Source organism: Electrona antarctica, assembly GCF_951216825.1.
Source record: "Electrona antarctica genome assembly, chromosome: 2".
NCBI lineage: Eukaryota > Metazoa > Chordata > Actinopteri > Myctophiformes > Myctophidae > Electrona > Electrona antarctica.
In genome coordinates this window covers 13,627,083-13,652,031 of record NC_136807.1, presented here as the reverse complement: position 1 = coordinate 13,652,031, position 24,949 = coordinate 13,627,083, and the positions used below count along the sequence as shown (strand labels likewise).

At 43.2% G+C, this 24,949-nt stretch overlaps 1 protein-coding gene across 1 annotated transcript in view; it reads left to right on the top strand.

The window, feature by feature from the left end:
- Positions 1-13,357: 13,357 nt before the first annotated feature.
- Positions 13,358-24,949, top strand: part of klhdc8b (kelch domain containing 8B) — a 167,641-nt gene continuing 156,049 nt past the window's right edge. Inside the window, exon 1 of the mRNA XM_079518110.1 lies at positions 13,358-13,808. Within this exon, the coding sequence (XP_079374236.1) occupies positions 13,391-13,808 (418 nt within the window). The 5' untranslated portion in view covers positions 13,358-13,390. The remainder of the gene's footprint in view (positions 13,809-24,949) is intronic.

Below are 24,949 nucleotides of genomic sequence, written 5' to 3'. Positions count from 1 at the left end.
CTCTAGCCAAAGGTCAATATTTCCACAGAGGGCTCAACCATTAATTGGGAGGCGGGTGTCTTGAATCATGAATAATGCAGTAGTATTGAATGTACGTGTGTGCGTGCGCGTGTGTGTGCACGGCTGTGTGTGTGTGTGTGTTAAAGCCTGATTGATACTGTATTGGAGTCCAATGCTGAAACAGATAGTTATTATATTTATAGTGACTCATAGGAATAGACTATGTGACAACCGGTTATAGTCTGGTGACCACCGGAGAGACGAGTGACAGCCGGAATGTAGACGGTACCCGGGTGAGCAGTATGGGTTGGCGCCCCAGCCTGTGTCCTCCGTGAGGAGGAAGCCCAACAAACCTTGGTGAGGCCTTTAGGAGGGCCATTATAATCCACCACTCCTGAATGAAGTGCCTGGTGCTGGGAGTCAGGTGCAACGCACAGGTCCTGGGCCTGGTGAGAGCAGGAGTGGACCTGGTGAGACGTAGAAGGGGCCCGGACAGGAGTCGACCCACAGAGCCTAGTCCTTCCACGCGCCAGAATTTGGTTCTCCCAGTCCCGGCAGAGTAGTTCCGGAGCAACGGATTGTGTGGCCTTGCTCATTCCCTGATGGACTGATCAAGGGTAGCTACTGGGACGTAAATCAGGATTTGATCAACCCCGGCTGGGTCGCCTGAGTGAGGGGTATGATGTTGGTAGACCCGAAACCCTGTTGACCTCAGGATACATCACTGAGGATATGTCCCAGGTGCATCCATGCGATGTATTTTTAGTTATGGAGTAAATAAAATCAGATTTTCTGTTTAACACACAAATGCTTTGTTTGCAGTGATCCCTCAGATGTGACGATCAAACCCTTAATGCAGGCAAGATATTTGACAGTTTAACAATAAGTCCAAAATGACTTGAAAAGGACTTACACAGTAAACCTCACTGGGAATTCAATAACGTGCGTGCACCGCACATGAGGATTGAGAAATAGGAGACAGTGTGACAAAGGTCAATTAATATTGAGCTTCCTCTTTTAATCTCTCCCTTGCACGATTTGACTTGACTTTTGTTTCCGAACAGCCAGAAGAGTTGCATTTGAGGCAAATTAAAAAGGAAAGAGCCAGAATACCAGCATGGCAGACAGTATAATGTTTTGCGAGGATGAAAGAAGAAGAATTGTCAGACTGACAAAGCGTGGGCATGTCAGCACTAGCCTGGCTAATAAGCCAGACCGAATCAGCCGTTGGCAAAAATAAAATTGCCTGCCGGCGGATTACGGTCTGGAGAGGCTCAATTGTACGCCCATTTCCTACACCAGACAACTGGTGTGGCCAATCGGGACACGGTATGCAATATGGGCGGGCTTTGGTACAGTGATGTTCAATGCTTGAGACTTGATTGATTGATTGATTGAAGAATTTATTAACAGTTTGCAGAATTACAGTACATTTCAAGCACAAACTCAATACAAAGGCTGTTAACTGTGAGTGGACGACCCAATTAAGCATTACACTTGTTTCCAATAGGGTCCACCATGTTCAAATCATCAAAACATTTAGAGACGTACAAATAGACACTTCTATAGACAGAACAGGAATTCATCATAAAGGAGGTAAAAAGGGAAAATAAATATATACAGTGAGGGGAAAAAAGGGGGGGGCGGGGGGGGGGGGATTCAGATTTTACGGGGGCCAGTTTCGAATTGCAGCCATCCGTAGGTGCCCTTTGAGAGCGGTTTTGAAGGAGTCAAGGGATTCGCATGTCTTAATGACAGTTGGTAGGGCGTTCCACATTTTGGTGGCATAGGAGCGAAAATAATTTAGTCCCTTGTTTGTGCCGAATCTGGGTTGTACATGGTTCGTTGCACTCCCTCTGTGGGTGTGGACTTCGTTAACATTAAGGAAGTATCTAGACAGGTACATGGGTATCTTGGTGGTGTATCGAATCTTGTGGACCAGACCCATTGCAAGATGCTGTACTCTGTCGTCGACCCTAAGCCATTCCAGCCTGTCGAAGTGGGCAGGGGTGAGGTGGGTTCGGGGGGCTAGATCAAGTAGGAGCCTGACCAGTTTGTTTTGGGAAGTCTGGAGCCTGGTTTTAAGGGCCTTTGAGGTGCTGTGGTACCAGGAGGTGCATGCATAGTCAAAGAAACCCTGTACAAGGGCTCCTGTTAAGGTCTTCAAGGTGTTTTTGTTGACCAGTGAGGAGATCCTGTAGAGGAATCTTGTTCTATGGTTGACTTTTTTGATTACGTTGGTGGCCATTTTATCACCGGAAAGATTAGCCTCCAGGATGGAACCTAGGTAGGTAATTTCATCTTTACGTGTGATAACATTGTCACCCACTCTAACCAAGAAGCCATTTGCCTTGCTGAGATTACTAATAGAGCCAAAGAGAATGGATTCAGTTTTTCCCAGGTGTAAACCTAGACCTTTGACTGACAGTAGCTCTGACCAATTGCGTCAAAGAGAAAATGTTTGAACCCGCCCCCCGGGAAACAAGATCCATACACAGCATCTCCAGACTCAAATACCACACGACAGTGTGATTTGAGTCTGGCTTATTAGCCAGGCTATGTCAGCACAGCAGCAGTTACAGTAGCCTCGTCACCACCACTGTACGCCATGCCAATTAGGAAGCTATCTCCACACGACTACATACTGTACAGTACAGTAGCACATACTTTGCTACATATACATCTTCTGTTGGCTCTTAATGCACATACATGTGTTCTAACTACAATGTACAGGTGAAGGGATGTTATGGAAAGAAAGGTTGCAGCTAGAAAACATGTTTACACTCATGGAGCTCCATATCTTGTCAGTGGAGGAAAGTAACTATATGTACATTTAATTCTGTACGATTTTGAGGCATTTGTACTTTACTTTAATTGAGTATTTCTAAATGTCAGTGCTTTTACTTCTACTCCACTACATCTCAGAGGCAAATATTGTACTTTTACTCCACTACATTTATTAGAAAACTTCAGTTACTTTGTAGATTTTGATTATTATTACATAACATGCATTAACAACCACTTCGGCCCTATACTGGTATACATTTTGGCCATTGGAAAATAGACGATCTACAAGCTCACAATGCGTCACGATGTAACGCATTGTCAGCTTGTAGATCTGCTATTTTCAAAAGATTGTTCATACATTTGAAAACTTGAAACTGGGCATTCTGCATAATGACGTGAGTACTTTTACTTTTGGTACTTATCTGTCAAATGTATAATTTAATATATTCATTTGGCGTGCTAATATGTTGGCTTATGATTTCTCCCCCCTTTTTTAATTCATCAAAGTCAGCATTAGGACGGAGAAGCGGAGGGGGGGGGGGGGTGTAGAGTGAAAGATAACACACAGTTATGGACACACACACACACACACACACACACACACACACACACACACACACACACACACACACACACACACACACACTAGGGCATTCACTTCTAGTCATTTTTACTAGTCGACTAGTAAAACGGTGTACATTGGTGACTATAACTATAATCTACCCGATCTTGAGGCCTACAAAATCGGGGAAAGAAAAAAGAACAACTAGTCAACTAGTACCAACAAGGTCGACTAGTGGATTTACTAGTTGCTTAATGCCCTAACACACACACACACACACACACACACACACACACACACACACACACACACACACACACACACACACACACACACACACACACACACACACACACACACACACACACACGCACATGCACACACGCACACACGCACCCCAAATGACAGTGACAGAATGTAAAAAGATTATACAAATATTTAATCAGATTGATCACAGCTTAAAAATGTATTAATCATGATTAATTATGATTAATAATTAATCCATTCGAACTATGTCCACCAAAATATGCCCTTTTCTTGTGGGAACCCAAAGATAAGTGACTCTCTCTAGCTCTCACTATCTCCATGTCTCTCTGATGATTTGAGCTGCTATGTGTAAATTGGTTGGCACTTTTAATTTCGTTGTACAATGACAATAAAGATCTATCTATCTATCTATTGTGACTTTTATGGCAATTAACAGACTTGTGTTTTTCCCCATCCAGATAGGGCTAGATAGCAGTGTTGTTTTCGTCGACTAAAACTAAGACGGAAAATGTTCGTCCTGACTACCTTTCTCCACTGACGAAAACAAAATGGTAACTAAATGAAAACTAAGCTATGATGACTGAGGTCACATTCTCACCTAATACTTCGGTAGACTCGATGCGAATGGGAGGAGAATTGGGACTTCTTGCATATTTAATTTACTGCGGTTTGCCTTCACACTGTCATCCGCAGCAATTGGAAACGCAGCAGGGGAGACCTTTATCAATGTGTTCCATTCATAAACTAGCCTATACACAGTGAAATCTATGGTGATACAATTATACTCATAACGTGCGTCGTGCCGTCTGGGACTGGACCCCCCCCCCCCCCCCTCTCTCTCTCTCTCTCTCCGCACGCAGCCACGCACTGTTAACAGACAGCAGCGCAAAATGTTTACAAGTTTATCGAGATGTAAGTCCCTATTCCCCACACAGTGACGGCACTCCATGTTTACCGCACGCACAGACAGACAGACAGAATATTCTCTAGGCTATAATACACTGCAGTGTTTTTATGTGTTTCCTTAAGCAATTGATTAATGTACTCGTCCTCATTTCGATCAGGGCTTCAGTCTGCTCATTCGACCACGTCTATCCACGGTAACGGGACATCTTTGCGCTGCGTAAAATATGCCTTCTCCGTCTCCAACTGTGTTCAGCTCCTCACCCGCCACATTGTTTGCTTCATTTCCTTTATTTACTGCGGATTGCATTCACACCTGCACAGAATCGTAATCTAGTGCGATTGGAAGCGAAGCGAAACCCCCGTTTTTGCTCGGAGTAGAATGCGGTTCTTTGATACGCATTAGATTTCGAATGAGCCTTCACACCTGCCAAACGAAGTGCACTTTCTGACAATGAGCAGCAGGATTCGTTTTAATCGCAGCAAAGCTCTCTGGTGTGAATGTCACCTAAGTAAGACTAAATATACTGTCGATTTTGTCAACAAATAAATACTAAACTAAAATGTTAGTAAGGGACTAGTGGACAAGAGATCCAGTATAAGTCATTTTACATTTGGTTGCATGCTGAAAATAGCAGATCTACAACCTCAGCTTGTAGATCTGCTATTTTCAGCAAGTTTAAGTCATTACGACGGCATCAAGGCCTGCCAAAACACATTTGAGTCTACTAAATCAACTGTAGATTTAGTCTACAAAAATATCAAGATATTTAGTCAACTAAAATTAGACTAAACACTAAAACATTCCAGGTGACTAAAATGTGACTAAAACTAAATGAAAACGTTTCTCTTTCCATCTGGTTGTGGATCTATCAGCCAATCAGAAGTCAGAGTGATGACTAGTGCAGAGTGGATGGTATTATGGGATGTATGGGGCAGCTGTATGCATTGATTGATTAACTTTTTCTTTTCTTTTTGTCAAATATGTTTTTGAGTGGTGTAAACCACTCCAACAACTGGCTTTGTACCTGTGTTTGTTCGTACCAAAAAAATCACTCCCGTGTGAACTGAGTGGTGTAAGGTCTTATATAGACTGATCAGCTGTGGTCGGACGTAATGTCTGACGTAATGAAATCACACCCGTGTGAACTGGGTGACCATAGCAACCATGCTCATTTTTTGATACGAACAGACAGACAAACTAACAAAGCCAGTTGTAGGAGTGGTTTACACCACTCAAAAATTAGCATGGTTGCTATGGTTAGTGTGTGACGTCACTGCACCACTCAGTTCACACGGGTGTGGTTTTTATTAAAAGCAGGGTATAAATTATTATATCATTGGTACAGTATACATTTTTTCCCTTTATTAAAAAGAAAGGAAATAAATAAATCACACCAATGTGAAGTGAGGGGCGCTAATATATTAAAGTCTTAACTCATGTTGATTAGGTGATGTAAAACAAATGGTCCAAACATTAAACACCATTAACAATATAGGGCCATTATGACATAAATGTTCTCTTCATTGTCAATGGCGTTTACAAAACAAACATTGAACTAAAGACAAACTGTCAAACATTAAACCTGTGTAACGCCCCTCAAAAAAGAAAACCCTCAGTCCCTCCCACCCAAACTGCTCAGTGACACCGCATAGAATAAAATAGTAAGATGATGAAATAGTCATGGAAAACAACATCTGAAATGATTCTATACAGTCAACCACATCAGTGGAATCCTGTCCATTAGGTGCTAATTCTACTCAAATAACGGACGAGGAGCAGCCAAACCTTATCAAGTTGTCTCTCTTTGTTTTTCAAGAAGTACCTTATTCTCTCAAGATGAAGTGCACTAGTCTTTTAATTTAGCCAATGTTTAAATGCAGGAGCCTCCTCCTCCTTCCAGTGTGTCATTTGTTTTTCTTTTCTTTTTGCTGTAATCAGACCATATGAGGGGAGTTGTTTCTGTGCTCTCGTCAACATAGAAATGGAGTCTAGACAAACCCAGAATAATTAATAGTACAGGTCAGGGTCAATATGAATATTCAAAATATCAGAGAACGTCTCAAATGACTTAATCCAATATCTCTGTATCCGAGGGCAAAGGGCTAAGCCTGTGAAGAAGATTTGCATCTATTGCATTACATTTGTCACAGTGCAAAGAAATATCTGGGAATATCTTATGTAATTTTGAATTTGGAATAATGGAGTCTATGTATGACTCTAAACTCTAAGCGTTTTACAACATTTTTTTATCAAATTAATTTCACAACTTAATTAACTCAGTTAACGCAGTTATTTTGACAGCCCTAATATATTATGCATCCATGCAGAGGAATATAGTCCTATTTAGGACATCCTTTTCTTCTGCAGGGACCTGTTACAGCTGTTACAACCAAATGAGTTTCACATAATGAGAGGATGAGCTATCTGAGGCAACGACCAAAACCCAGTGATGCAGTGGCTGTTATTGACCATACTGTCACTGAAGTGTCTGATGTCAGAGCAACATGGCGGCTGTACGGATCATGAAGGATATCTTCTACTGTCTTCTACCCTACTGTCTTCTACCCCCCCCCCCCTCCCCCTCTTACAGTATGTCTCAATAGTATGTCAATACCGGTAGCTTATATTGTGGAGAGACGAAGTGAAATGTGTGCGTGTGCATGTGTGCGCGCGAGGGTGTGTGATGGGCAGATATACTGACAGGTGTTGTGCACAATGGCTTTTCTATATTTAGGTGAAATATTGCACCACAAACGGGAATATTCATGCTACTGTAAAAGATGCACATCTCTATTGTCGGTCACAACTCACAACCAATGTTGCTCAATGCTTCTGTGCAAAGTTCCCAAGGCTTAACCACATGAACCCCGGCCAGGGGTCAGGGGTCACCACCATGCCATCTTGTAGTGGACATTTTATCAAAATAGATTTTTGCCACAGACATACAAAATAAGTGGTCAATATTACCTAAAACCATAGACAGAGAATGGCAAAAGCAGCAAATATTGGACATTTGACCAACAATTATACCGTAGGCTAGTTGTTTTGAGGACCACATGGTCAACTTTATGATGTAAATAGATTGTAGATCAGCTATTTTCACAATAATCTTACATTATTTGATAATTTGGCCAATGTTTTTATAGTATAGTTTTTTTCTTGAGCTATTAGGGCAAAGGGTCTGTGTGGATGTGATGATTAAAGTTGTTAAACTAACATAAGTCAATTCAAGGATTTGATGAGTTTTGCATCCTTTATTATGGTGTTATCATTTTATTATCAGTGATTGAAGTGACTGCAGGGTTCATAGTCTACCTCATCCTGTGGTTTCATGAATGTAATTAACTTTAACTAATATTTAACATACTGACCTCTGCTAACCATCATACAACTCTATAATGTCATAAAGAGATTCATCCAACGTGATTATTACATTTTAGGAGATTGTGTAAAAAGTACAGTACAGTTTGCAAATTTGTTGCTGTTGGGAGGAAACCACCTAACTATTTGTGAGGTTTTTGATTATGATTTTTTGCATACATCAGTGCTATTGAACACCCTTTACGTTTGTGTGATGTTTAGATGTTTGAGTTTTTATTTATTTATTTATCTTTGCCATTGAACACCCTTTACGTCTGTGTTGGTTAAAAAAATCACACCCGTGTGAAGTGAGGGGGGCGCTAATATATTAAAGTCTAACTCATGTTGATTAGGTGATGTGATGGTGATGTAAAACAAACGGTGCCAACACAAGCATCAAACGTCATTAACAATAAAGAGACAATATGACGTAAATGACACATTATGACGTAAATCTTCCCTTCATTACTTGCGCAAGCAGAGCGTGCAAGTAATGTTATCAGTCAGGTGCTACGATGCGCGTGTTTGGGGCCAGCACATGTTATGATGTCATATGCTGGCCCCAAGCTGACCGTGCAGGTATGTTTTCCGTCATCCTATACGAAGCATATGTCCCATGATGTGATGAAGATATGTACCAATGTCCCTTAGAATGCACGTGATATGATGTCATACGGACATATGGAAGCTGACCGTGCAGGTATGCTTTCCGTGAACCGTGATGAAGATTATGTACCAACGCCAGGGTATAATTGGTTGACGATGGTGACGTAATGATGATATGTTTCAGTGTCAAGTACATACGCATCAAATCACCCAGCTAATCACATTATACCACTATACCACTCAGAAACTACATATACATACATATAGACATATACACATATATGGACATATGAGCATATGACGTGATGAATATATTACCAATGCCAGGGTATAATTGGTTATCGATGGTGACGTAACGATGACATGTTTCAGTGTCGGGTGGACTAAAGGTAATGCCCCTATGTATGTAATCTGACACCACTGCCATAACAGGCATAAGTAATCATTACCATACTTCAAAATACTACTTTTTCTCCTCCAAAAGCAAGGTACGTAGCAAATAGCTATACCTAATAATTCAATATTGCACAGAGAGGCTGAGATTTGAAAGTTTGTAGCGGTCTACAGTACTTGCACGCTCTGCTTGCGCACTAGTAGGCCATTTATGGCCTACTTGTGTGCAACAAGCAAGTAGGCACTCGACAGAGTGCAGTTCTAGTTGTCAATGCGTTTACAAAAGACAAACATAAAACCTGTGTATAGGAGGGGCTAGCGCCCCTCAAAAAACATTGAACCGGCCCGGCCTAGCGGTCCGGGTACCTAGGCTGGTAATCGCGTGTCGCGGGTTCGAGTCCCGATCCTGACGACCTGCGTGTCGCCCCCCCATCACACGACAGTCAATAAAGGCAAAAAAAACAACCCAAAATATCTTTAAAAATATATTGAACCAATGAAAAGTTTTTATTCTTTTCATTTCTTTAATAATGAAGATTTAGGAGTTGGGTGGTTTATTCCAGACAGCAGAGATATAATTAATTATCTACTAGACCGGGTCACGGCTGTAGAGCACCGAGTCGGTAATGATGGAAGTTGGAGATCCATGCCCCACCCGGCTATGCAATACCCGTTGTACCCGTGTCAGAGTACCCGTTCCACCCATCTGTCTGTGTCCCTTTTATGCCCATATGGAGATTTCTGTATCTGTCTCTGTGTCAGGCATGCCCAAATATGGAGTGTTGTGATGTCAGAACAGGCCAGATCCATATATGGAGTATATAGAGCCTAGGCAGGGGCCTGTCCAGAGCCCGGGCAGAGAGAGGCCTTTTGGGGCGGTTCTGGACACCCGTTCGACCGACTCAACATCGGGCACTGCACTCCCTGCAGGGGTGTGGAACGTGTGTGTCGAATTTGAAGTCGGCGGGCGAACGGTTCTGGAGTTACGTGGATTATACAGACATACGTACATAGACTTGGTGCATTTATAGATAGGTGCCCGGCTGTAAAGCACAGAGTCGGTAATGATGGAAGTTGCCATCATGTTGTCCCGTTCCACCCATCTGTCGGTGTCCCTTTATTCCTATATATGGAGTTCTGTGTCAGGCATGCCCAAATATGGAGAACAGAGAACGACTCGACACTGCACTATATACAACCTTATTCTCCTGAATCCAACGGATTCAGTACAATATGTGTCCAAATTTGACTGCCATTGGATTTTTTTGAATTTTCGTTGTTTTCATGTCATATGAAAGCAGGGAATCATAGCTTCAAATTGTCATTGGTTGTTCAGTTTGACGCACCAGTTTTGGAGATATGGCTTATAGAGTAATGTCTTGCAGAAAACGCAGCGAGTTGAGAAAACAGGCTTGAAAGGTTCACTTACACAGTAAACCCCACTGGGAATATAATAACGTGCGTGCACCACGCACGAGGATTGAGAAATAGGAGACAGTGTGACAAAGTAAATTAATCAATTAATATTGCGCTTCGTCTTTTAATCTCTCCCTTGCACGATTTCACTTGACTTTTGTTTCCGAACAGCCAGAAGAGTTTTAAGCATTATGTTTACTTTAGCTATTGAAAAATTGCAGATCTACAAGCTTTAGCTTATTGAAAAATTGCAGATCTACAAGCTCTATGCTATTTTTGAATAATCGTTAAAATGTGGCACAAATCTTTGAATATGTATTCTTTCAGAGCCAAAGTTATTATCTCAAATCTTTGCTTCTGGGAGACTCCTGGAACAACATATTTTCAGATGGGGGTCGGCAGCCAATTACATATAATCCTGGGGGTCCTTGACATGAAAATGTTTGAGAACCACTGACATAGAAACATAGGGTTTTTCAGAAAACTGTCATGATATAGAAGACATTTGTAGAATCGTTTTCCCAGGTCAAAATGGGTTAAAAAGGAAAGAGCCAGGATACCAGCATGGCAGACAGTATAATGTTTTGCGAGGATGAAAGAAGAATAATTGTCAGACTGACGCTGATCACACAAAGCGTGGGCATGTCAGCACAGCAGCAGTTACAGTAGCCTCGTCACCACCACTGTACGCCATGCCAATTAGGAAGCTATCTCCACACTACATACTGTACAGTACAGTAGCACATACTTTGCTACATATACAACTTCTGTTGGCTCTTAATGCACATACTGTATTATGTGTTCTAACTACAATGTACAGGTGAAGGATGTTATGGAAAGAAAGGTTGCAGCTAGAAAACATGTTTACACTCATGGAGCTCCATATCTTGTCAGTGGAGGAAAGTAATTATATGTACATTTCATTCTGTATAAATCCACAAAACCCCAAATGTAGTACCCTGATTTCATATAGTTGACATCATAGTTTGATCCTAGATTGCCTGGACTCCATATTTGGGCATGCCTCACATGGAACTCCATTTATGGGCATAACATAACATGGGCACAAACAAACAAAGTACAGTTACCAGACAATTAATGTTCCCAACCTGCGTGATCCCCGAGTGCTCTAGTTGAATAAAATCACTTAATGGTCATCACAAATTCACAATACCACTGCATAGCTAATTGCCTCGCATGTTTAGCTGAGTATAATGGCTTTGAAATCCTTTACCAGTGAGTGTAGTCAAGTCTAGATTAGCCTGGGGTCCACCTATGCTTTCTATGGCAGCTCCCGGCAGGATCCGCCGGGAGAATCTAATCGCAGCTGCGTGACATGAGACTAATTCATTAGAGCGACAGAGAGAGAGAGAGGAGTGTGTGTGTGTGTGTGTGTGTGTGTGTGTGTGTGTGTGTGTGTGTGTGTGTGTGTGTGTGTGTGTGTGTGTGTGTGTGTGTGTGTGTGTGTGTGTGTGTGTGTGTGTGTGTGTGTGTGTGTGTGCGTCAATTTAACAAAGGTGCAGACGATCAGAAATCAGAAGAGAGTGATCGACGTTTAATTGTGATACTCTATGCCGAATTGAAGTGTACTCGGTCCCAGACTTTTCTTTCTCTCCCTGGAAATAAATACGTCTGGGTTTCCAAGGCTAAGTCTAGATCAGCTATTTCACTCTGTTGCTCACCGACCGACCATACCGCACGGTCTTCACTGTTATTCCCCCGTGCACAGTCACAGACAAGCATGCACAGAGACAAGCTGGTCACCCCTGAAGTATTTAATCATGTTTTCTGTTGTATTTCCTCCCAGGTCCCAGGACTCCGAGGGACCCCGCCCCCCTCCAAAAGGAAAGGCACGAGGGAGGCATCAGGAAGCTTTGTGAGTGCACACAGCCTCCCCCCCACCCTCTGGGAATTACCCTCCTTCTAATTAAAGGGTGAACGTCTCTGTCTTGGACTCAGAGGGAGTCGTTGCTCTCATTACACTCCCTGGGAAGCTTTCATTTAAAAAGACTGTTCTTTTTTTTAATTTTTTTTTTTAGGTTTCTTTTTTTTTTCTTCTTCTTCTCCATAGAGCCATATACTAGACCTCATCCCTGGGGTTCAGATAAGGGTTGTGGAACAGCCACCGTGGACCCAGGAATAATTGTTTCTCTTGGTTCAAGCTATACATTGGGATTCATCCCAAGGCTTTTTTTTTTGTTCCCCCTGGATTATTGGGTCACTCCTGAAGGTCAGCGCTTCCTCTTATTCTACTCCTCCGTGTTGATCCCGTGCCATTCCTCCCCTCTCTCTCTCTCTCTCTCTCTCGCTCTCGCTCTCGCTCTCGCTCTTCATTCTCTTCATTCTCTTTGTCCTTTTCCCTGCCACTCTTGACATTCAAGTTCCCGTGGGATTTATAAGCATTAACCCTGGGACACCTTCTTGAGTGTCTCCTTCACCGCCACTGCCTCTTTCTTTTTTTTAAGTGCACTCGCGGGAATAACCTGACATTCCTAAAAGAACCCCCCCCCCCCCGAAGGTTGCACCGAAGGGGAGCGCATGCACAGGAGAGACGGGGAAAACCCCGGCAGGTCAAGGAAGATGAAGGGCAGATGGTTCCTCTGCTGCGAAGGATTTGACAGAGGGATGAATAAAACATTTGGATAAGAGACGGAGAGAGAGAGAGACTTCTGGCCAGTGAGCCGGTTCGACACGCTCGCACTCTCTCTCTGGATCACTTGTTCATTCCCACTTGACTTCTCTCTTTCTTTCACATTTTGTTTCACTCATTAACTTTAATAGTTTTTTTTTTTCTATTAGCCTATAATATCCTCCCTTCGTCCCCTCCCACCCTCTCTCGTTTCGCTCTCTCTCGTTTCGCTCTCTCTCTTCTCTAGTCACTCAAAGAGACAGAAACAAGCTATTTCCTGCTGCTGCATGGTCGGCCGCTCTGTCGAGCGCGTCCAATTTTGTTCAGGGTTTTGTCCTCCCTCCTCCACCTCTTCCTCCTTCTCCTCCTCCTCCTCCGCCTGCCCCCCTCCTCACCCTGCAGCCTCGCTGGTGCGAGGTGTGATGGTGCGCCTCCCGCTGCAGCTCTCGGCCACCCCGGAGACATGCCCATGACGGTGCTGCGGGGCGAGGAGGAGGAGAACATGGCTGTGAGCCCCGTCAAGTCCCTCCACTGGGAACCGTTCCCGCCCATGGCCCAGCGGCGGGTGTACTGCGCGCCCGTCCACCACGGGGGCCTGCTGTACGTGCTGGGCGGCTGTGGCCAGAGCGGCGCCCCGCAGGACAGCGGCGAGGCGCTGGACGTGGAGAGCCAGACGTGGCGGAGCCTGCCGCCGCTGCCCACGGCGCGGGCCGGCGCCTCGGCCGTGGCGCTGCACGGCGGCCAGCTGATGCTGCTGGGCGGCATGGACGGCCAGCAGAGGCCCCTGGGCTCCGTGGAGCTGTACCGCCCCGACGAGGGCAAGTGGGAGCGCAGGGCGGGCCTCGGACAGGCGTCCATGGGCGTCACGGCACTGGAGCACGGTAAGAGAGGGCAGGGCGGGGTGGGTGTGTGTGTTTGTGTGTGTGTGTCTGTGTGTGTGTGTGGGGGGGGGGGGGGGGGGGGGGGTGACTATGTGTCGATGGGTCACCGACCCCTGAGGTCCTTCTGGACTTGATGTAGATCTCATGTCTGTATATTGATGATGTTTCTGATGCTTGGTGTGGGACCCCCTCCCCCCCCCCCCCCCCCAGGGATCTTTGAGGAGCATACGGTTCTGTACAAATGCAAATACTAGTGTTAATATAACACTAAGGATTGTATATATCGTAGATTGTGCATTATTTATGGTCCCGGAGATACAAATTGTGTCAAACTCTGGAGTACATGCAGGGTCAGTGGTGGGTGATTCATCACACTCAGCAGGAAGGAAACGTATATCTCTGTGGCTCTGGTTATGAATCTCTGCTAGGAGATTACTGCATTCAGCTGGGTCTGTTTCCATATCTGTGTGTGTGTTTCTAGATTACTGCATTCAGCTGGGTCTGTTTCTATATATGTGTGTGTGTTTCTAGATTACTGCATTCAGCTGGGTCTGTGTGTCTGTCTCTATATCTGTGTGTGTGTTTCTAGATTACTGCATTCAGCTGGGTCTGTGCGTCGATCTAGATTACTGCATTCAGCTGGGTCTGTGCGTCGGTCTAGATTACTGCATTCAGCTGGGTCTGTGTGTCTGTCTCTATATATGTGTGTGTGTTTCTAGATTACTGCAAATTCAGCTGGGTCTGTGTGTCTGTCTCTATATCTGTGTGTGTGTTTCTAGATTACTGCATTCAGCTGGGTCTGTGCGTCGGTCTAGATTACTGCATTCAGCTGGGTCTGTGCGTCTGTCTACATTACTGCATTCAGCTGGGTCTGTGCGTCGGTCTAGATTACTGCATTCAGCTGGGTCTGTGCGTCTGTCTACATTACTGCATTCAGCTGGGTCTGTGCGTCGGTCTAGATTACTGCATTCAGCTGGGTCTGTGCGTCGGTCTAGATTACTGCATTCAGCTGGGTCTGTGCGTCGGTCTAGATTACTGCATTCAGCTGGGTCTGTGCGTCTGTCTCTATATCTGTGTGTGTGTTTCTAGATTACTGCATTGCGACGTAGCCTGAACCAATCAAATAACCAATAAATAGTAGCATGTAGATCTCAACCAATCAAAGTGTTTGAGGTTGTGAAACCTCGCTCAAATAAAGACTAGTAGGGGTGGACGACGTCGCTGCACGGCGCGTCGTCGCTCACGGTACGTCAGGACAGTCTCGTTGAAAAACATGTATTCTAGTGAGATTTCATCATTTGCTCGCGTAGTTCAACGTTCGCTCACTCACAGTGCGGATGAAGTGTAAGGCCTTATGGTCCACCTCAACGCTATAATTTGCCTCCTTGGCACCATCAGTGTATTGAAATCTTTGCCGTTCAAGAATTGCCAAATTAATACCAATATCCAGACATATAAATGTTTTTTATCACCCTAATCTTTAAGCATGTTTTCCACTTCAGGGGTTTTTAGGCACTCCACTGAGTGTTGTGCCTATAACTAATGCTCCGTAGCAATTCTAAAATCACTGTAAACAACCTCTTAATATTGCTTTGGTTTACTGTTCAACTCACTAAACGTCAAAGCCTCACCGACCTCTTGGCTTGTGGCGCTTAACCGTATGCTGACTCTGTGATTAAAGTAGAATGCTGAGCTTGTCACTTTTACAGGACCAGAGGTGCTCAAGTTTGGCTTCATAGTTCAATAAACGCTGGACTGTGGGAGCTATAGCTCACGATGCTGATTATGTAAATGTCCTTAAGTCGCGGTGAGCTGTGTGTGTGCATGCATATATATACGTACGTACGCGTATATTAATATAGGGAGAATGGTAAACACGGCTCCTCTGAAATCACCAGTCGTCACGCAAGCAGCCTCTACAGAGTAAACACGGTTGGCCTTAATGTATGCTCTTTCCCTGTGGGATGGAAGTGGTGTTGATTTAGAGGGACAGAGAGTAAATGACGTGTGCAGTAAGTGCACTGTGTATGGGAGAGAACGCTATGTACATAGACATTGGCGGTGCATTAAAGATGCAGGCGTAAAATCCAAACAAACATTCTAGTGTGTTGCAAGGTAAGAATGAGGGTGGATAAAATACAGCACAATACAGCCAGAGAGAAGGAGACAGACCGTCTGTTCAAGTGCATTTCCCCCCCCCCTGCAGTTTCCTGTGTTTACATTCGAGGCAGCATGCTGCTGAGTGATTTGTCAAAGTGGAGAAGCCAATATGACCTTTCATGGTAATAGAGAGAGACCAGTAACTATTTCTCTGGCGTGTTTTCGTTTCTTTTCCCCCTTTTTTTTAAGGCGGCGTAATATTTCATGTAGAGAAAAAACACACACAAGCGTTCTCTTAAAGGGAAATGCAGTTAGAGTGTTTTTGCTGAGTCGTTTCTGCAAAATACCTAGTTAGTTTGATTAAGGTGAGAAATACCGTTAACCCGGTCGGTGCCAAATCTGGCACGCACACTCCCTGGATGCCAACGATGAACCTCTGCCCCAATTCGTTCAGAACAGCCTGTTATAGCGCCACCAGGAGGCCGACTTTTTGCTATTACTCCTCCAGATTCTGTCTAAAAATCCCGCAAATCGTATATAGAGTATCTCTATAGTCATGTGCTCAAGACTGATCCGTCCGATATTTCATATTCCATCATAATTGGCTAACATTGGCTTTCAAAGTTTGCAGGATTGGCCCGTTTTGAACAAAAAAGCCTCAAATCATGAACGCAGCGTGCAATTTACGTGAAATCTTTCACAGACTTTCCTACTAGGCTGAGGAATATATCCCAACCCTTTCACATTGGCCTGTTAAAGCGCCACCAACAGGTGGATTTTTGCAAAACACGTTTTGGAACAAAATGCCTCAGAATCATCCAATTGCCATCCAAGGCGTAAAAATAAATGGCACCCTTTTCACATTGGCCTATTATAGCGCCACCAGGAGGCCACATCCTCACCTGCCCTGGTGGAGACCTGTGCCCAGAGGGGCACTTTATCTAGTTTATTTTGGGACTGTATCACCATGCAGCCTGTACACTGTAATATGATACTGTATCACCACACAGCCTGCACACTGTAATATGATACTGTATCACCACGCAGCCTGTACACTGTAATATGATAGCCTGTACACTGTAATATGACACTGTATCACCATGCAGCCTGCTCACTGTAATATGATACTGTATCACCACACAGCCTGTACACTGTAATATGATACTGTATCACCACGCAGCCTGCACACTGTAATATGATACTGTATCACCACGCAGCCTGTACACTGTAATATGATACTGTATCATCACACAGCCTGCACACTGTAATATGATACTGTATCACCACGCAGCCTGTACACTGTAATATGATACTGTATCACCACACAGCCTGCACACTGTAATATGATACTGTATCACCACACAGCCTGTACACTGTAATATGATACTGTATCACCACGCAGCCTGTACACTGTAATATGATACTGTATCACCACGCAGCCTGTACACTGTAATATGATACTGTATCACCACACAGCCTGCACACTGTAATATGATACTGTATCAGCACGCAGCCTGCTCACTGTAATATGATACTGTATCACCACACAGCATGTACACTGTAATATGATACTGTATCACCACACAGCCTGTACACTGTAATATGATACTGTATCACCACGCAGCCTGCACACTGTAATATGTTACTGTATCACCACGCAGCCTGTACACTGTAATATGACACTGTATCACCACGCAGCCTGTACACTGTAATAGGATACTGTATCACCACACAGCCTGTACACTGTAATATGACACTGTATCAGCACGCAGCCTGTACATTGTAATAGGATACTGTATCACCATGCAGCCTGTACACTGTAATATGATACTGTATCACCATGCAGCCTGTACACTGTAATATGACACTGTATCACCACGCAGCCTGTACACTGTAATATGATACTGTATCACCACACAGCATGTACACTGTAATATGATACTGTATCACCACACAGCCTGTACACTGTAATATGATACTGTATCACCACGCAGCCTGCACACTGTAATATGTTACTGTATCACCACGCAGCCTGTACACTGTAATATGACACTGTATCACCACGCAGCCTGTACACTGTAATAGGATACTGTATCACCAGACAGCCTGTACACTGTAATATGACACTGTATCAGCACGCAGCCTGTACATTGTAATAGGATACTGTATCACCATGCAGCCTGTACACTGTAATATGATACTGTATCACCATGCAGCCTGTACACTGTAATATGACACTGTATCACCACGCAGCCTGCACACTGTAATATGATACTGTATCACCACACAGCCTGTACACTGTAATATGATACTGTATCACCACACAGCCTGTACACTGTAATATGATACTGTATCACCACGCAGCCTGTACACTGTAATATGATAGCCTGTACACTGTAATATGATACTGTATCACCACACAGCCTGTACACTGTAATATGATAGCCTGTACACTGTAATATGATACTGTATCACCATGCAGCCTGCACACTGTAATATGTTACTGTATCACCACGCAGCCTGTACACTGTAATATTATACTGTATCACCACACAGCCTGCACACTGTAATATGATACTGTATCACCACATAGCCTGCACACTGTAATATGATACTGTATCACCACGCAGCCTGTACACTGTAATATGATACTGTATCACCACGCAGCCTGTACACTGTAATATGATACTGTATCACCACGCAGCCTGCACACTGTAATATGATACTGTATCACTATGCAGCCTGTACACTGTAATATGATACTGTATCACCACACAGCCTGTACACTGTAATATGATACTGTATCACCACACAGCCTGTACACTGTAATATGATACTGTATCACCACGCAGCCTGTACACTGTAATATGATACTGTATCACCACGCAGCCTGCACACTGTAATATGATACTGTATCACCACACAGCCTGTACACTGTAATATGATACTGTATCACCACGCAGCCTGTACACTGTAATATGATACTGTATCACCACGCAGCCTGTACACTGTAATATGATACTGTATCACCACGCAGCCTGCACACTGTAATATGTGTAAGGTGAGATGAGAGGACAATGACAGCGTCTTGCTTTGTCACCCTGCAGTTAAAAACACAATTAATTACTGTACAGAGGAAAGTGTGCGCAGCCTAGGCTAGGCTATAGTCATTCATTTGTGAAAGACAGACATAACTACTGGCATGAGCTGATTCTGACCAATCACAATTATTGGCGTCCTCTATTTTCTGCCCTCACTTTGATCCTTGGGCAAGACACTGAACCCCAAATTGCTCCCGATGTGCTGGTTGGTACCTTGCATGGCTTCCGCCACAATCGGTGTATGAATGTGTGTGTGAATGGGTGAATGTAATGCACAATCTATGTAGAGCGCCTTGGATAAAGGCGCTATATAAATGCACCATTTACCATCCTCAATTCCGTGCTCAGCCAATCAAATCATCGCTATGGGGTATACACGCGCACCCACAAAGCTGGGCATAGCTAACTGTTGGTAACAGTTTTATACTGCATGCCTAGCATATGTTGAGACAATACCCTGCCATCTCTGAACTATGTACTGAACTATATATGGATGGACTGTAGTTGCCATGCCAGCTGAATCCCCCAAAATCTGCTTTATTTTTATTAAATTGTTTTTATTGTTTTTTTTTACACACAACAAGACATAGCAACACACATAATTATATACACCACTAGACTACACATAAGCACACAATACATTAAGAACACCTTGAGAAAAATAAGTAAATAAAAAAGACTGAAATACAGGACCAAAACAGACACACAATAAAGTAAAATAAAAATATATAAAGGTAATAAGGTTATACGTTAGAGATGTCATTCTGTGTGAACTAAATGTAGTTAAGATTATGTCGCTGCATCCTTCGTGCTGTAGGGATATGGTATTGAAATGAGGCTGCAGGGCGTAAAGCTGATGGGAGTGATCGGCTCTATAGGATAGGAACCTACAGGAACAGAGATTGACCTTTGACCTCAAGCGCTGTAGGCCCTCCATCCGGCTGACACAGTGGTTCTCATGGTGGCGTTGGATTAGGTGTGTGTGTGTGTGTGTGTGTGTGTGTGTGTGTGTGTGTGTGTGTGTGTGTGTGTGTGTGTGTGTGTGTGTGTGTGTGTGTGTGTGTGTGTGTGTGTGTGTGTGCTCAGCCTCATGTGGGCCCAGTGGTGGAAAGTAACTCAGTACATTTACTTAAGTACTGTACCTTAGTAAGATCGTGAGGTATTTGTACTTCACTTGAGTGTTTCCAATTTCCAATACTTTTACTTCTACTCCGCTACATTTATTTGAAAACTTGATTATTTTTACAAAAGCATTTGAGCCCTATAGCCTACGCATTTTCTATTTGAAAATAGCCGATCCACAAGCTCACAAGTGGATCGGCTATCTTCAAAAGATTTGTATACACTTGATATGGGAAATTCTACACAAAATTAGTACTTTTATAATTATAAAATAACTTAAATACATTTAGAAGCCAATACTGTTGTACTTTTACTCAAGTCAATGTTGAATTCCAGACTTTTTACTTGTAATTGAGTAGGTCTGTATTGTAAATGAGTAGTTCTGTATTGTAAATGAGTAGTTCTGTATTGCAGCATTGATGCTTTTACTTCAGTAAAACATCAGAGCAATTTTTCCACCACTGTGCATGTCTATAGTATAGTGATAGTTACTGTATGTGCATCAGCCTGGGATTATTTTAGTGTAATGAATGCATGTCTATAGTATAGTTATGTGTGGCTGATGCCTGGGATTATTCTAGTGTCATGAGTGCGTAGCCCTTTGACACAACACCAATAATCTCATCGTGACAGATGGTGGAGCTTAAGGCTCTGGATTTCAAAAGAGGATTATCGATAGATAAACATATGACTTTCTGAATCGTAAAATGACAAAATATGTGACTCGCTCGACTGAGGGGCTGCCATTGTGCAGTCTCCAGCTTTTCACCAGAGGAGAAAAACAGTTCTTTCTGTTTGTTTTTTAATCCAAAATGAGTTAATAGCACAGGCAGACTCTTCACATACCAGAGCATCTCTGAAATTTACATCAGAGCTGAAATGTACAGTAAATATGAAATACATGCGTAAACATGTAGCTAGGTGTTAGATTCCACAGAAGTGAACCTTTGCAGGTCTGTTTTCTCAACTTGCTGTTTCTCTGCAAGACATCACTCTTTAAGCCTCTCCAAAACTGGCGGGTCAAACTGAACAACCAATATGTCAATTTGAAAATGCAAAAAAAACAATGGCAGCCCCTCTCAGTCATGCTGGGTCACAGATTGTATATGGACTGTCCACACACTGCATGCAGCCTTGTGCAGACCGCGGCTACAGTAGCTTGTACAGATATGAGAGTTACAAATGGATTTTACTGAGTAGCTGCTGCCATCCATCTCGGATCATAACTTCATGCTAGCTAGCCTGGAGAGTCTTTTAATTGCAAACGCCAGTGAGCCCTTTACTATGAGACCCAGCGGAACATGTCTGTCTGTGTCTGTCTGAGTCTGTCTGTCTGTCTGTCTGTCTGTCTGTCTGTCTGTCTGTCTGTCTGTCTGTCTGTCTGTCTGTCTGTCTGTCTGTCTGTAACACCACCCGCCTGCCACCAGAGGGCTTACAAACTGAAATTGGAACGATACAGAGAACCAATAGGAACTGAAATTGGAACGATACAAATTGGAATGATACAGAGAACCAATAGGAACTGAAATTGGAACGATACAAATTGGAATGATACAGAGAACCAATAGGAACTGAAATTGGAATGATACAGAGAATAAATTGGAACGATACAAATTGGAACGATACAGAGAACCAATAGGAACTGAAATTGGAACGATACAAATTGGAATGATACAGAGAACCAATAGGAACTGAAATTGGATCGATACAGAGAAGAAATTGGAACGATACAGAGAACCAATACGAACTGAAATTGGAATGATACAGAGGTGTGTGTGTGTGTGTGTGTGTGTGTGTCTGTGTGTCTGTGTCTGTGTCTGTGTGTGTGTGTGTGTGTGTGTGTGTGTGTGTGTGTGTGTGTGTGTGTGTGTCAGACAGCCACAACAGCTGCGTTCGCTTCCCGCGTTCACGTGTCTTACTTGTTATTATTCTTCTCTTTTTGAATATTAAATAAATGTGCATGCAGTGACTGCAGTGCACGTTTTTCTAAAGAATATGCGCAGTAGGAGTAGGTCATGCATTTAGGCTGTTGAATCATTTATATTCCATCTCGGAAAGAAGAGTACACAATTTATATAGAGATACATTTTAATGAGGTGTAAATGTAATCAAATGAGATAATATCTGCATATGATCCTTATACGAGATGCATGCTAATGACACTTCTAAAGGGGACCAAAGAGAATACGAGAGTATGTTATGTACATGTTTGAGGTGTATGCATAGTTGCTTACTTATTTGTATACAGTCTCTCTATTAATTTGTATTATTGTCTCCACCAGGCCGAGGTCATGGGGAGAGAGTATGTTTTGCACTCTGTCCGTGTGTGTGTGAGAGTATACGAGTGAATCAATGAGTGAGGTTTTTTTTTACATATAAATGTCCCATCATCCACTGGGCCAAGCAAAGCGGTATAATCGGCTTCTTCTCCCGTTGCGTGCGTCGGTATGATCGGTACGCCTGATTTTCGTCCAGTGAGAAAGGTTCCGTGGTGCAAAAACTAAGCGTGATTCAAATCTGTTCATGTTTTTAATCGCATCATTGTTTCTGTAATTACTTATAATTAATCTGTTAAAAGTCCCAGCCCTAATTCCAACCTATATACCTTCTAATATGTCAGTGGTGCTCAACCTTTAATTTCTGCTGAAAATAGACGATCTACAAGCTCACAACGCGTTGTGCTGCGTGTGTTTGTAGATCTGCTATTTTCAGCATGCAACTGTGTGTAAAATGACTTGTCTTTTACTTATACTGGATCTATTGTCCACTAGTTCCTTCCTAACATTTTAGTCTAGTTTTTATTTGTGGACGAAATTGTCAATATATGTAGTCTTATAGTTTTAGTCATCTTGGCTTAGTTTTCAATTAGTTTCCATTTAGTTTCCGTCAGTGAAAAAATTGTCGACGAACATTTTTCGTCATAGTATTATTAGTCGTCAAAATCAACACTGATATACTCTATACATTCAGCTTGGTGGTATAACACACTCCAGTGTTGCCATCTGTTGTTTGTGTGTGTGTGTGTGTGTGTGTGTGTGTGTGTGTGTGTGTGTGTGTGTGTGTGTGTGTGTGTGTGTGTCCAACTCATTTCCCCATGCCAACTTCACTGCTGATGTAGTAGGTGTAGATTTACAGCTTGTAATGACTCGTAGAATTGCGTTAACATTTCTTTATCAAATTAATTTCACAAATTAATTAACTCAGTTAACACAGTTATTTTGACAGCCCTAATATATTATGCATCCATGCAGAGGAATATAGTCCTATTTAGGACATCCTTTTCTTCTGCAGGGACCTGTTACAGCTGTTACAACCAAATGAGTTTCACATAATGAGAGGATGAGCTATCTGAGGCAACGACCAAAACCTAGTGATGCAGTGGCTGTTATTGACCAGTGTGTGTGTGTGATACATTTATTTATATGATACATTTATATGAGACATTTATTTCCCAGCTCATGGAGCCCTGAAGCATCTCTGCTCAGCTGTATGGTTCCTCGTCCATTTCCTCCTCTCCTACCTAAGTCCTCTTCTGCATGCACCTGCCCCTGGCTCTTCTGTCCGCACACTTCTTCTGCCTTCTCCTTTTCGGAGCATTGCTGTTGCCTGGCAACAACGCGTGTGTGTTTGTGTGTTTGTGTGTGTGTGTGTGCGTGCGCGTGCGTGCAAGTGATAGTTTCTTTGCTATAATCAGAGGAAGCGAGTGTGCTTGATGTGTATAGGCGGGTAATGGAGATGGACTTTGGTGTAATAGTGTGTCAGAGCAAAGGACCACAAGTTCAGGTGAAGGCCAGCTCAATACGACAGCGAAAACTAATCCAGAATAGGGTGCAGGCAATCATGTAAAGTTTGTAAAGTCCAGAGACAGGCCAAAAGCTCAGGACATTCAGGTCAGACACACAGACTGAACACATTCTGGAGATAGGATTCCACGTAGAATAATAATACGGAACCTGATAGATGTGACTCAGGCACACAGAGGCACCCCTCCCCTCTATTGTAAAATGTACTTAAATAAAGTGTCATTGAGCATTGGACTATGCATCTGTAATGATTACAATAAGTCTTCAGTTCACAACTTCACAGTACGTGTATAGTCAACGCAAGCTGTTGCTTTCGAAGTGTCAATTTAATTTCGGTTCTGCATACCGGGTCCTAGACACACACAGTCACCATGAGGCAGATTGTCACATTTTTACCTGTAACTGCAGCGATCTGCATGAAACACTTCCACACTCCCTAGAGGCCAAGGAAAAACCTTTTTCCCTGCATTTTTCACATCTTGTTGAATAAAGGAGAGGATGTTACTCTATTCATTAGGCTTAAATTGACTAAGACTTAAATTAATAAAGCTTTTTGTTAAACATTTGACCTCTTATTTAAGTTATTTTATACCATTTTGGAACCGAAAATCACACCCGTGTGAAGTGAGTGGTGCAACTCCGTGTGGGGGTCCCCGGGGGGTCCCCGGAAGTTCCAGACCCACAGGACCACAGCCAGGGTGGCACACCCGAAATCATATACAGTTAATATGTGAGTGTGTGTTTGTGTGTGTGTTAGGTTGCGCACAGGTGATGAAAAACAACCATGCTATTTTCGTGCTCATACCCAGGCAGGCTCCCTATAGTGAGCGTGCTCCAACACTTGCCCCCAATGGCACATCTTCCGATCTAGCAATGAGTGAGAGGGAATGTAGTCCTTTGAAGGTCGTCCCAAAGCTCTTATTTCTGCTCAGAGGATGGATAAGGAGGGATGATCTCTCAGGAGGAGCTATATGAGCTATATAAGATACACCAAAGCAGCCTGCCTGGAAGACTT